A 15,088-nucleotide genomic window follows, 5' to 3' on the forward strand; every position below is an offset into this window, starting at 1 on the left:
TGCCTAAACTTGCTTTAAGGAGTTACCAGAAAGATCAAAACCCCAGTAAGCATCTGCCTTTAAGATCTTGGCAGGGCTTTATACCCTGTCTTCAGTTAAAGTACATCACACACTAAAAAAATAAGTTAGCAATAAAGCATTGATTTTGCTGCACATTCTGTTAAAGAATGGAAAGGAAAAGCCTCTCATACTATGCTCAAAAGCAGGAAGTTAACTCAACGGCCTTCAAAATTCTCCCCCAGTCCTGCAAGTCAAGCAAACTTACAGCTCGCTCCCACAGCAACTTTCAAGCCAATGAAAGTTCCATTTCCTTGGAAGACATACATTACAGCAGACTACCCAGATCCTCAAATACCTTTCTTTTGTAGCCATGTCTCTAGTGTGCTTTACCTGTACTTCATATAGGAATTACATACCTAAAGTAGAATCACTCACTTCAACGCTTTTAGTGTAGTGTAGCTCCTACCTGAAACCAGACAGCTTTCTATGCACTCTCAAATTTCCTGGTTGGCACAAACCAAAGTCAAAAGAGAAACAACGCAAACCACGATCAGTTAGTCCAACCACTTAGAAAAAACAGCAGCCACGTCAATATAATTTCACTTCGATTTAGGGTGCTATCTCTAATAGATTTATTAAAAGTTTCAACAGACTAGAGCTCCAGATTTTATCTTTCTTGGAAGACACTACGACAGAAGCCACAGTAGAGACTGCCTTGCCACAAGAAGTACAAATACTTGCTGTATAGATGGAGAAATAAAAGGACAAATCTAGTTGTCAAAAAGACAATTCACTGTACACATTTTATTTACAGTTTTGTACACTGTCTTAATATGAATGGGACCGCTTTTCTACTTGAGCCATTTTAACCAAAGCAAAATAACCTAAGTAATACAAAGTGTTAAAATACAGCGTAAGATACAAAAACAGACTTACTATTTCTATTAAGGAATGTAAATTATGGTGTTACATTAAAAAAATAATCCACAATAATGTTCAGGAAATCACACAGACAGATCACTGATTTGACTGAAATGCATGAATTTGTAGCAAAGCTTTGATGTTACAAAAAACCAAAAAATTACCAAAGAATGCACAAAATTAATGTTTATTCCACCTTTGTCATATTCCCAGATTCTTCACCAAATGTTACATGAGCAAAAACAACTGAAATCAAAATATCACTAATGTTACCAAATAGGGAAAACAAATAAATTAATCTAGCAGCCATCAGCATAGGTTACAGCAAAGATGATGCTGTAGAAGAAACTTTGCTAGAGAACTGTATGCACCATTATCTTTTCCAAACCAGCAAACTGTTACTGCATACAATGCACATGTAAAACAGAGCAATTTCCCGTGGGTACAGAAATGCAACTTCTTTGCTGAATACTGTGGATAAACAAACGGTGGGTTGGTTTTTTTTTGTAATAGTTATGTTTCTACCAAGCTATTACAGAGTGGGCCAGGAACACATTCATGGATTCAGGGGGTGAAGTGTACTAAAATTCTGATTGGTAATGGTTACTTCAGCCAAAATAGAAAAAAAAAATGAACACAGAAGTACAAGACAAAGGCAAATGAGACTTCTCACAAATCCTAGCAACACTTAGATGGAAATCAAATTTAAATGTAGTCCACTCTGCTTCTGAAGAGGCTTTGGTTCAGCTCCCAAATCTCGATTGCTTGACGCAGTCTCCTATGAAAGAATACTCTGAAGATGTCTTCTTAAACCACAAACCTATTTTTAGTGGTGGAGCCGCTTTTAGTAGCTGTGTCGGCATGGGACTGATAACCAATCACTATCTTTGGAGGAAGTCCTAATCTTTCCTTGTATACTCTCCTGGAGAAGAGAAATAAAACAATAGTTTAAGCAAAGCCCCTGGGAAGGAATTTGTAACAGGACACCAGCTTTTAAGGCCTGCTGACATCTTCATAAAATATAGTTGCCTATTTAGAAACTATTTCTAAAGTATGAAAAAAGGACTCAAACCAGGATTTTTCTAGTGACTTAACTATTAGAACATGACAAGCTCTTACCAAAACATAATTAACAGGCCTACATAAATGCAGAACACAGGGATTCTACTGCATTCATGTGAATACCATTAATATCAACAAGCTATATGCCCACATACAGAAACAAAAGAGCTACGAAGAAGTCATGGTCTGCAATTCCAGAACTACTGAGATAAAGTCACCTGAACCAAATAAACCAGCAATTCCCTGGAACAGTCAGTTTTCACCCTAACCATAATGAAGCAGTTTTCAGGACCACAGCTTATCCCAATTTTAACTGTTAAATAAAATCTGATATATTGTCTTTGGAGTTATGGCAGCAGGACAGCAGGTAGTCAGCATATCTTACCTTAGTCACTGTGTGTGTCAGTTTGCAAAAGTCTTAACTTTTTTACAGTTAGTTATCTAATGAAGTCATCTTAGCTTTTAGCTCATGGCTAATACCATTCTAAAACTGCACTCTGATGCCTACTAGGTTTGATATAAGGTTATTCTCTACTAGCAGAAGATCTGTACCCCAGTTCTGACTATTGTTAAACATGTACCTTTTAAGTCTGAACAAGACTGTTACAAAATTGTTAGTATAACGCAGACCCCACCAGATTAAAAAAGGCCCAAATGAGGAATGTGTCATGAGAGCCACCCAATAAATGAAAAATGTTTCTAAGCTACGATGCCTCACAGTTACAGTTTGGCCTAAAACAGATGTGCTAAACTAGATAACCTATGCAAACCAATGAAAATATTTAGTTGTCCAACAATGACTGAATTTAACAGCAAGTAGTTTTGAAGCATCAGTACTACAGCTTAAGGAACCCACTGGCTTTAGCAACACTTGCTAAATAGCAGAGCACAACATGTGTTTTCCATAGCAGAGAAGCACGATAATCTGAGACAACTACTGCTGCTTACTCAAATGAAGGCTACAAGCTGCTAGTACAATCAATAATCCATATAACTCAGCATTGTTTTGTTTCAACTCAGCATAACTTTGTATGATTTGCACTTAGACAAATGTAGGAAAACATCTGCAGAGTTTCACAGTATATCACTGACCAGCTTTTTTCAAATAAAAAAATCCTTGTGAGCTTAAGATTTACAGCACCCTTCTCTCATTTGTAAGCATGACTTTCCTGAGAAAATTCGTACTAACATTCTACTGTCACTGGCTATCCACCTGTACAAAGAGGCATCCTGCAACACAATCCACATTATCTACAGCTGTTGGTTACAATGCCTCACTGTGAAATGAAAAGCTGACGAGACTTATGTTCAATTCTTCATTCTTTCTAAACTACAGTGAAGGTAGTGCAGAAGCGCAAAGAACTTACTAACATGAGCCCACACAATAAAACTACAAACCACCACAAATAATTTGGCACTGAGTTACTTTAACTTGGGATACAGCTCTGCACAGGCTACATTTGCCTCAAGTGCATTCTCTATCAAGTTAGCTGGCATTAAATGCAGTTACATTTCAGATATTCAAGACACCAAACACATTACTTACCCTATATGCGTAACAGCATCCCTGTTTTCACATTCAGTTGTCCATATTGCTATTTTATCACCCTTAGTTCTAACATTAACAACAGCACCACATACGTCATCACTGTAGTCATCAAACGACTCCCCAATAAGGCACAGCAGCTACAAAACAAAGATCAACCATTAAAAGTGGCAGTTCAAACTCAGAAGCCTGTCCACAGCAAACAGTGTACACAAAGGACTTTGAGGAATACTACATTTTACTGCTTACAGCCACTTGCCATTCAGCATTGTTTATTGCAGTATCTTCTTGAAGTTCCAAATGTTACAAGTGAAGGTAAACTCAGCTGTAGTGGGATATCTTCCTCTTATTTTGAGCTTTTCATCTCTCCTCCTGGCCCAGGCAACTGCAAGTTCTGCCAGCTGATCATTTACACAGTGTTGCCTCCCACCCCATCCTCCCAATCCAAAACCAGGTAAGACTTCAAGGAATTTATTCTTGTTTCTAAACTACATTTAACACAGGTAGACAAATATGAAATAGTGTTAAAATTCATTATCGAGGAAGAACCTGTGAAGAACTATTTGGGCAATGTCAACTTTGTAAGGTTTAACTTCAATTCTGAAGTATATCCATTCAGAGACAGATCAGACTGCAACTTAGATGAAAAATGCTATCTAATGAAGTGTTACTTCCTATCAGCACACTCGGGAAGCTTCAGAGTTCCCACAAAATCTAAAGTGGGAATCACTCATCCTGAGCAGTGTGTAATACAAGTGCAACCACACAAGTGTACAAGTCATACAAGATCCTCCTCATCAGATTTCTAATGGTGAAGCTTGAAACTGGCAAAGGTGGCACCCCTCAGGAACACCAGATTGAGTTAGGTCACATCCCCAACTCTGAAAGTGATTCTAAAGTCTACAATTTGCAACTTGTAAAACAAGCGATTTTTGAAAACTGAAAATTTCTTGTGGTTAAGACAGATTAACCTAGCCCATGCTGAATTAAAAATCCTTCTGCACACTGAAGTATTAGTCTCCAAATGAATGCTTGTTTACTTCACTTGCACAGTACATTAAATACACTGCCATTATACTGATCTTCCAGAATCACTTATAACATTTGGAAATTCACCACACTTGCAACTTTTTGAACAAAGCAGGTCTTTTAGTACCCATGATAGCTGTAAGGGCTGACTTCATCAAGGAAATACAAACAGGACAAAGTGTGCCACTGAAAAAATCAGGTATAACTACACATACTTCAAATGTTACACCAAATTGCAGGATGCACATGTTCACCGAGTAATGAAAGCCATAAGTGTTTAAGTTTAAACCACACACAAACATTTAAAATATTGATCAGTACATGCACAGATGACCCCACACCCAAACACTACAGTCAAGTACATTCTTCATGAATGCTGCACAACCAGGAAAAAATGTCTTCTCAGGTGAAGTTTGGTTTACAGTTAAGAATAGTAAAGATCATTAGATAAGCATAAAAACTCGTTACAAAGGGGAGTGACAAAGGACGAGGTATTGATTTTTATTGGAAAAAGTTACAAATAATTACTGGAATTAGAAGCAACAGCCTTGTTTTAGAGCACATACCCCAGTCACCTGGGTATCCAGGCTCTGTGTCACTGCTTGCTGCTAAACAAAAAGCAAAGCTCTCTAGCCTGAAGTCTACACAGACTATCTGCATGTTTCCAATCCATATGCAGTGGTTATTAAGTCACAAGGACTCATACAGGCATTTACGGGGAGAGGCAAAACGCACAGAGCAAGATGTTGATTTACTCATGTCAGTCATTTTGCCTTGTAGCACAATGCTCATCACCCTTTCTTCAAATCACTGCTGCAGTGACTAGAAAGATCCTAATGGCTCTGGCACTTTGGACACCTCTGCTTTGATCCTGAAGGCCCTTTCTCCCTGTCAAAGGGGTATAATACTTCTGGCCTCTCACACAAATGGGAAAAAAACGCCAAATAAGATTGCTTTGCATTGTACTGCCTGCAATCCATGACCCTAAAACCCAGATCACACCAGACACTTTTAGGCTCTTATGAGTCAGTTTCTAGAAGATACAGCTGTATCCTTTTCTACAAAAGATCTACTGAAGTTCACATAATCTCTAGAAGTATATTTATCATCCAAAAAAAATCTATTCCAGAAAAATAACAGCAATAGAAAAAAAAGCATTTTATAGTGCACGGGAAGTATGTGCTATTACTTGCCTATCCTAGAGTTAAGGTAAGTACAGAAAGAAAAACAAATCTGAAAAATCCTTTGTTTTAACAAAACAAAAACCTGAAAAACCATCCACTTGTCAAAGTATTTGTAAAAGAAATTCTTACATTTAAGCAGGTAAATTTGGAGTCACATTCAAGACAAAGTAGTATTTTCCCAGTAGTTCAACAGCTATAAAAGGTTAACCTGTCCTGCAGAATTATCTCTATTGCTGCCCATTGTAAGAAAATATTCAACTGAATACAACTACATTGAGCACCACTACTGAAAAACAGTGTTTCAAATACAGCCTGTCAATAAAACCTTACAGGACACTGTGCTGCCAGCAAGTTAGAAGTCTACTGTGGCACACAGAAAGAACAAACCAGTCAAATACAAATGCAAGGTTCTTCAGTTGCAACTTGTAATGCCACAGTGCTTACTGTCTCTAGCCAGAAGCGATCAAGGTCACTTCGTCTCTGCTGTTTGTTTAGTGTAATGAGCCATCGTCCTCCTCGCTTGTTCTTTTCATCTTCCCACATGGGTTCAATCCCATCCTACAAAGAACAGCCAGAAGTTAAATCAGACTTCATCTGTATTTTTCCCCTGAAGAATAACCAAAAGGCCCGTGATAACTAGAATAACTTCAGAAAAAAAGTGTAGTTTAAGATACATACCTGTCCAGAAACACTGTCTCACACCACTCTCAAAGTTCCAAAACAGCTTAAGAAGTGTGCTTTCTCTAATGAATTTTAATTTCTGCAGAAGAATCACAGCCCTGGCAAAAGTCTTGGCTGCACCACATTACATAAAGAAACTGTGGGAACAGGCAGTCAAGCATCCACCCTGTCCCATGTGAAACCAGGTAAAATTAGCAACTACATTATGGAGTCCTTATTTTAAGTCTTGGACTCACTGCAAGATTGGCCAACTGTTTCAGTTATGCACAAAGATTACTTCACCGAAACAGACACCCTTGGCAGTCTCTCTTAATGACTTCCTGCGCACACAAGGTGAGAATAAAAGGGTTTTAATTTCCAGGGCCAAAAAAATCAACACACCATTTAGAAGCAAATTGCATTCCGAATCATGCTTTACCAACGGCCCTGCACTGAATTAAATAACTCTGGATGTGCTGATCTAGCAAAGCAGCCAGCAGCCACTCCCATATCCATCAGCTACACTGCACTTCAGCAAAGTCAGTCATTAAAAACAGGTAACTGTCTAGACAGAGAAATTTGGTTAAGAAATGTCTCTTAAGAGTCGCCCTACAGAACTTTGGCTAAAAACTATTTAAGTGTTCAACATGCAGGGTGGAGTGGTGTCAGCTCACTTTAACACCCTCACTGGCAGCTGCAGAGCTCAAACTACTTCATCACCTATAAGAGGCACTCATATGAGGTCACAATTGAAGGACAATGGCAAAAGATTGCTCAGAAGCCTGCAACAGTTGCCAATTCCCTACCTGTTTCATGCATTTAAATAACTAAATTATTGCTGATGATATGCAAACAGAAAAGATACACATACTTAATACACAAATTTAAGATTCATGCAAAAAATACAAGCATGATCCATAGATATCCTAACCTCTGAAGGCCCTACAGCCCTCAAAGTTTACTAGTAACAATATTTTAGGTGACTGAGAAGCGTTAACTTCCCAAACACAAGCATCACCTCTTCACTACCTAAAGCTGCTGAGGTTTACAAACTATGTGCACAGTCTGAGGAGCCCCAGGCAGCAGCTGTTTTATATGCAAAAGAGGAACCAGGCACCAGTACTTAGAGGACTATTTATATTTGTATCCAGAAAGGAAGCTGTGTGTTAGAAGCACTTAAAAGATAGGTCAGGATTTAATTCAGAGCTCCAGTCCAGATCTCCACTCCAGCTGAGGCAAGATTTCGCACGCACTTTCTCATCAGTATTTCCTTTTCACTACTCTGAACACTTCTTCAGCATGCTTTAAGTGTCACTGTTGGCTACAATTTTCTATTTCATACATAAGTAACATAGCATGTAACTGGTGGAGCATTGTACACCTGTCTAGTAGTGCTCATAAAGAATACTGGAAAACACTGCAGCCCCCCGAGAACTCAGACATTTTAACTCATTTCATGTCACACCAAATGACAGCACTAGAAAACCTTAAGTCTCTAATAATTAAATTATTTGCACAAGCATCTCAAACACAGAATGAAGGCAAACATAGCAACAGATTAAAACGTACAGTCCATGAAGCATGTTAAAGCAAACACTTGCATTTTCAGAACTAGTGACAGCACGCTTTTCAGAGCACGTTGTTTAGGACTTCCTAAAAAAATTAACACCTTTAGGACATTCCCAACCGTGTTCCCAAATATCTGAAGTGAAATACTTGGACAGTGTCTTGCTTGGTTCGGAAATCAATCATCAACATCCATAACTGAAGAAAAAAAGGTTAGCAAGCATACCTTAAAGAGCGAGTAGTCACAACCAGGCATTAAATTACTAGAGAGCTGGATATGGTTGTATAAACTATTGGAGGGAAAAAAGCACGATTAAAAACTAAGCATTATTTTAAGGTATAAAATTCTTACAGAATTTAAGACACAAGAACAAATAAAATACAACAATTAAAAAGCACTGAAGTTATTTCAGAAGCAACCTTATTTCCTAAGTACTTTTCAGCAATATAAAAGCATTAGCTTTAAGATGTTCTGGGTTTAAAGCAGAATGGAAACTGGTTTATGAACACTAGCAGCATTCCCATAGAACAGTATTTTCCAGAAACATCAATGCTTTTTTAAAGCTAGTACTTACCAAGTTACTAGAAACACTGAACTTCATGACACCAAGTTCTGTGTGCATGTGTACTCTGCACATATACATACATGGGACAGGGATAATTGTTTATCTTTCTAAGGCTACTTCCTCTGCAGAGAGAGGTTTTTGAAGAAATATTCAACTTTGCTCTTTGACACAATGCTCTAGGGAGGAAGGCTGCAGGCCTGATAATTCCAATTGAAATAAAGACTCAAAAGGCAAGAACAGATGACTGAAACAACAACACATAAAAGATATACTCCAAATTTAATTTACAACTATGCAATTTAGAGAAAAAAAAACCCAAAGGAGTACATACTGTCTCCTCCTCTGCAAGAAGATACATGCTTTTTTTCCTGCACTGTTATGGTCAGACTTCAGAAAAATGCCTGCACATACCACGGTAACCTGTAATCCAGGAACCTGTCCATGGTCCAGGACCAAAAAGGAAATTAGTTACTGCAATGTTGTAACAGTTAGAAATCAGGCATAGGAATTTACAGAGCCAGTTACAGATTTACCAGCTTCCTTCCTTGAAGTTTACCTTAACCTTAAGATTTTCTACACAGAACAAGACAACTATTTCCCACTCAGACCACAACAGAGGCATTAACTTCTCAATTGCTTGTGACCAGTTTTGTACCTTGACTGCAGACATATAGATTAAGCACTTTTTGGACTACAAATACTATCTTCATTATACGAGCTCAAAAAACTTATTTTGAAGCTACTTTAATAGTGAGCTTCAAAACTGAACCTCCCATCAAATACCTCAAGACTGCAAACTAGAGTTCACTCAACTATCTATCACTTCCATTGTAGGAATGGGAAGCTGGTTACAAGCACAGAGTCCTATTACCCTCCCTTTGACAACTGCATTGATAAATACTTGACATTTTCAGTGGTTTTTTTCCTGTTGGTGCTAATGGGTCACTGAGAGGTCTCATTATTCAACGAAGAGACACCAGCTCTCCCTTACTGATCACATCCAGAACCACCCTACCACACAATGTAGCACAAAACACTAAGATCAAATATATAATGCATTTTTTTCAGCTTCAATTTCATATCATTTGCATTTTCTCCAAAATTCATTATTACAGCAGGCCAAATCTTCCAAATAAGATACCTGAAGGAAGTGCTTGCAAAGCACAGACCTACCTTCAAAGGCTTTGTTCTTGCTGTTTGAGCCTAACTGCTTTTGCAGACCTTCAACTCAGAACGAAGGCATTTTCTTCTATAACCTTTAATGAACTTATTTCAAGGATACCATTAAGCTGCATCAGTCTCCCAAGTACTATGCTCTTGAACATCTGAAGTGAGCCAGCTGTCTGAGAATTTAATCAACTAGCAAAATTTGGGGCCAAGGAAGTGACAATCAGTTGGCTACAAGAATTTACAAATTCATGTTACTGTGAGACAGCTACTGCACAAATACAAAGTTCTACATGTATGTCATGTACCTATGAATATATAAGCAGTGTTAACAGCAAGACAATGTGCATTTAAAGTATAAAAAAATTCTCCAATCACATTTTCTTCAAAGGCTACATTCTGCCACATTCTGAAGAATGGGGGAGGCCTGACCTTCAACTTTGCGAACAGTTCAGATTACACCCAGAAAGTTGCAGTTAATGGAGTACCTTTCGGTTTGGTTTTGTGTTGTGGTGGTTTGTTGGGTGGGGTTTGTGGGTTTTTTTGTTTTGTTTTGGTGGTTGTTTTTTTTTCCTTTGGCAAAAGCTTTGCCAACATATAACAGGATTATTATGCAGATTGAAAAGTTTTACTTACGCCCAAAAGTCTTCAACAGTATCAAACTTTGAGATAAGACGAAGATTTGCTTGCCAAGTTTTGCTCTTGTCATTTTTAAAAAACCAGAGTGCCCATCTAGAGGAAAACAATAAAAAACAGAAATGAAAGTATATTAAAATATAATTGTTTTGCTATACTCAAACTAATTGCAAACCTTAAGATATTATCAGCATGGAAGTCAATTTTCATCTATACGCTACAGGGGAAACTCAGTTCTCAAATCCAACTCTTTGCAGATCAACAATATCTGTGTTCCCATTACAAGACTCATGACAGACTTGATCGGTCTATTTAGATAAATATTTTAAATAGTTTTGGAACATTCCTAAGTCTCTAAGCCTCGGATGTTTCTTCTTGCCACCACTGCTAAACTTCAATCCTCTACCACAAATAACTGATTATGGTCTGAAACAACACCAACTATTCAAACTAGGAGCACAGCTCCCTTTCCAGTCATTTCCTTGTAAAGGTTACAAAAGCTAATTATATCACTGCAAAGCTATACATGACATCAAAGTTTCCCAAGCACTCGCATGCTAGGAGAGAAGAAATTTTAGAAGGAAGCTGTTTTAAGCTTACTAATGGCAACAATCTTAAAAAAATACCACCGACTTTACCTCAATGTTTTTAAGTCTTCACACCCAAAGACAAGACTAAATGAAAAAAATCTTCCATCCAATTTTCTTCATCATTATCTCTGCCGAGTACAAATCTCAACACATAGAATAAACAGAACCTTTCACACAAAGATGCTCTTTCTGGATCTAAAGAGCATTGTTAAAAACGCTGGAAGAGGATACCTGATGAGGCATTTAACAAAACAGGCTTATTTTTCATTCTGATAGTTTCAGTAGTGTTGAAATCACTCAGGTTAGCACTAGAGTGAATTTATCTTCTCACAGCAGAGTACTTTAGTAAAGTCACCAGGTCAGTCTAGTCAGTTCCGAGACCTTTCCCGACATTTCGGACCTCGTTTTAAAAGTTTATTATTTTCCTGTAACCGCCCCACTATGTAATCAATGCACCAATGTAATCAAAGTGTTTAGAGGAAGAAGAGGAAGGGTGGAAGCTGAGAAAGACAACAAAGGAAAATAAGACACGCACAACACTACAGCACAGAGTGGCTTTCTATGCTTGCTCAAAACTTAGAAAAAGAGCAAGGTGCCACTTGGTAACAGATTCACTTTGGGGCAGCACCAACACTAAGTACTGAGCACTCCTCATCAGCTCTTCAGCTTACTTGGAGAAAATTTACTTCCTAGCTGCTCTTTTTGAAGTATATGTACGCTGCTGGAGTAACTTTTGTGCATGCTTAAAGGAATTCAACCTGTAAGCTTATAATATCTTTACTGCAGAGAGGTAGTTCAAATTGAGGTTTTCAACTACGTAGCTCCTTGTTAAAGTTCTCATTGTCTCTACAGCTCAGTAAAAAGCTGAGAAGTAGCTTTTCAAGCTTTTAAGACATAGCTGTTTTTGCACACTGAACATTGAGAGGGCTTTGATTTTTCAAATAACTTTTCTTAACTATTCTTTTAACTACTTCTCTATGTTTTTCTCATTAAACAAGAAAATTTAAGTGCCCTATAGGTTTTTTTGGTGACACATTGGTACAGATGTGTGTATGTGTACTTTACAGGGCTGCTTCTGCTGTGCTTCCTACAGCTAATGAAAACAATATTACTGTAGACACCAAGCACTCATATAATCAAGTCTAATAAGCTCTTTGGCTGATTAACACAGCTTCCACTATTTTCAGTTCCAAAGAGGAGAAAAAAAATGGTAAAATATGAAGGAGTAAGACTCTCAATAAGAAATAAGAACACGAAATCTTTACCACTGACACCTTTATTGCTCAAAGTAGAAGGAAGAAGGGAAGACTTTCCAGTTCTGCTTGGCAGCAACTTCATCTCAGTGTCAGCCTCTTAAAACACATCAGACAAAGGCACCTTGCCCCCAACCAAAAGCAAAGCCACACTCTTTCCAATTACCTGGCTGCATTATGGAAATTTGCAAAGACTTTCAGCTTCTGCAACAACACTACGCAAAAAGGCTCTAAATTACAGCAGGAGCAGATTTTATTTCCTCTGCAACCTCACTGCAAAAATCTTTAAAAAAACTGAGAACTCTCTAAAAGCTGCTAGAAAATAGAAGGTAAACGAGAGCTGTAAAGCCAAAGGCATTCTTCTGTCTTTGGCAAAGTTGCAATCATGCTTCTGTACTGTTTACCTGTTTTGTAGTGGATGCTTAATATACTGTTCAGGGCTGGCAACCTCCTGGCTAGGTGCTGGCTCAGTTTTCTCCTCTTCTGAAGGCTGAGGGTTGGGAGTGGTTTCCTGTTTGAAGAAAGGAGTTATTAATACATTCCTTCTCAATTTTTATTCAAGTAATTTAGTTCTTTGAAGTAACTTTAAGAAGGCTGAAGTCAAGAGTTCCTCTAATTTATCTTGGATTAGAGGCCCAAATCACATCACGGAAGCACAACCTGCATCCCTTTAGATTTCAACATCTGAGCAGGTGTTATAATAAATACTAACTGCAGGAATTCACATTCTACTGTTAAATGAGACGCAAAGCAAATCACTGGTTTCCAGAATGGTTTACTTAACATACTTGTCTTATTTTGAAACAGTTCTGAGAGTTATTTCAGAAATACACAGTATGCTATGTTATCTAAAATATGCACATCTCAATTAACTTCCAGAATAATAATTTCAAAAGGAAAATAATTTTAATTGGTTTTTAACAAAGCATCATTGGAAACAGATGTATATGCCCTTTTTATTTAGAGAAATCTGTTATTACAAGTAGGAGACACACCTACAGCTCTCAGCTATTAGAAGCAGCTAGAAACCAAACCAGTAAATAGTTGTCCTTGTATTTGCAACATCACTACCAAACAAAGCTTCAGCCACCAAACAGCAGAATTTGGACACATATTAGTTCTCAAATGTCAAACTGAAATAAATGTAATTACACATTACCACAGATGAGACTGATTCCAAGTATCATTTTTTCAGATCTCTAGAGACAGTGCTAGAGATGTCAAATATACTTTAACACAAAGAAGTGAAACTATATATTCCCTTTGCATGCAAACCCCCTCCAGCTTGTTATTCAGTTGGAGAAGCCACTGTGTCAGGTTTGAAATTCTAATGCCATTCCTTCAAACCAGGGAAGACAAAGCTTTATTGTGAGGCCAAGTGCTCCTGCCAGTTACCACCATCTCTCCCTAATCTGCAATCCCTGCTAGAATATTGCAGAGACAAGGACTGAGGACCAGAGCTCATTCCCTACAGCCAACAAAGAAGTGCCTGTACAGCTGACCCCACAAAAGAACAAGCACTTCAGTAACACCAACAAATACTAACTACAGCAAGACCCAAAGACACCACACACTCCTGAATGCAGCAATAGAAAAGCAGTACTTAAAAATTAATTTCAACTTTGTGGTCTTAGGAGAACAAAGCAATGTAGGCATGGATTAAGTAATGCTAAGTCACTGGAACGGTTTACTCCAGACTTCCATGTTACTCAGTTTATCATCACCAAAGCTGCTGAAAAGTGGAATGGATTTGAAGTGATAACATAAGCAAATACTGTTTAACCTTCACAGTCCCAGCTGGCAAACTCTTCCAATAATACCTAAAGATCTGTCTTAAACAGGGACTTTCTTTTCATCATCAATATATTTAGCATTATTAAGCATATTATATTTTACTTCAGGGAAGTTACACCTTTATGCACGATGCTTTAGTTTAGCACCCAGGAAAAAAACCAACTCTGCTCAAAAGCTAATTTACATCATGTTTAAGAATGTTTTCATATGCTCCCAGCTTCAGAGTGAAAAGTCTGAAATGAGAAGGCCCAACAGGGGCAGTGAAAACTAGGATAGAGCTCAGATTTATACAGTACAAGGGGCAGGTAGTACAATTTCCTGCTCCTTAATAAACCTAAATGCTGTCTGCAGATTCCCTAATGGGGAGCATCACTGACAAACCCACAGAGCGGTGTGGAAACATCTGTCAAATCTCCTTCAGTGTAACACTATAAAAAGCTAAACAGATCTTCAAAAAGCTTAGCGAGTGCTTCAAATTCTGTGTAGAAAAAAATTTCTAGTGTTAGCCTCATTGATTTTTAAGTTGATGGGATCAAATAGACATCTTTCCCTTTAATCACATACAAAAACCCTACAGAACAAATTAAGATGGTCAGCGCACAAAGGCTGTATTTTATAATACACCAAAGAGGCATTTCAATATTTCCTCCTCCAAGTTATCATTTGTATTATACTACACAAAGCCTAGTACAGACAACTACAGTTCAAGCGTTGCACCTTCAGGGGCTTCTAACTAGAAAAGTTAGGAACATTACATGCACAAATACAACCAGCATACAAGAAAAAATCTCGTTGATATTCTGGAGGTAAACTAAGCACTAGGTTTTGTGATAAAGCTTGTTTTCATTCACAACACTGATATTGTGACATTAATATTTACAATTGATTTACAAATGCTATTACACTAAAGATTTCTACATCAAATGGACTCTTTATTGATGAATGCAAAGAATCTTCCAGAAATCATTTCAGTAGAGAATCTCATTCCTGTTTGCTCAGCAAATAGCTTTCAATGTACAAAGAGCTAATCCTAAAGTCAGTCTTCCAGAAGTATCATAACTATATAAACCAGAATAATCAACACAAAGCTATTGAGCACATGCAGGGCTATGCC

The 15,088-nt window shown here is 37.8% G+C and overlaps 1 protein-coding gene across 1 annotated transcript; it reads right to left on the reverse strand.

The window, feature by feature from the left end:
• Positions 1-1,092: 1,092 nt before the first annotated feature.
• EIF4E (eukaryotic translation initiation factor 4E) lies at positions 1,093-12,711 on the reverse strand. The gene is made up of 6 exons (XM_010194867.1): positions 12,585-12,711; positions 10,338-10,433; positions 8,195-8,258; positions 6,187-6,300; positions 3,530-3,669; positions 1,093-1,843 (listed from the first exon to the last, which is right to left on the reverse strand). The coding sequence occupies exons 3-6, from the start codon at positions 8,222-8,224 to the stop codon at positions 1,729-1,731; spliced, it is 399 nt and encodes a 132-aa protein (XP_010193169.1). The 5' UTR covers positions 8,225-8,258; positions 10,338-10,433; positions 12,585-12,711; the 3' UTR covers positions 1,093-1,728.
• Positions 12,712-15,088: the final 2,377 nt, after the last annotated feature.

Source organism: Mesitornis unicolor, unplaced genomic scaffold (assembly GCF_000695765.1).
Source record: "Mesitornis unicolor isolate BGI_N332 unplaced genomic scaffold, ASM69576v1 scaffold23721, whole genome shotgun sequence".
NCBI classification, from domain to species: domain Eukaryota; kingdom Metazoa; phylum Chordata; class Aves; order Mesitornithiformes; family Mesitornithidae; genus Mesitornis; species Mesitornis unicolor.

Bases quoted from the DNA above. Each gene is read 5' to 3' on its own strand.
- EIF4E (XM_010194867.1), bottom strand. From the start codon at position 8,224: ATGCCTGGTTGTGACTACTCGCTCTTTAAG. The intron at 6,301-8,194 runs GTATGCTTGCTA...TGTTCTTTGTAG, and splicing joins GTGACTACTCGCTCTTTAAG to GATGGGATTGAACCCATGTG. The intron at 1,844-3,529 runs GTAAGTAATGTG...TCTCTTCTCCAG, and splicing joins GATGCTGTTACGCATATAGG to GAGAGTATACAAGGAAAGAT.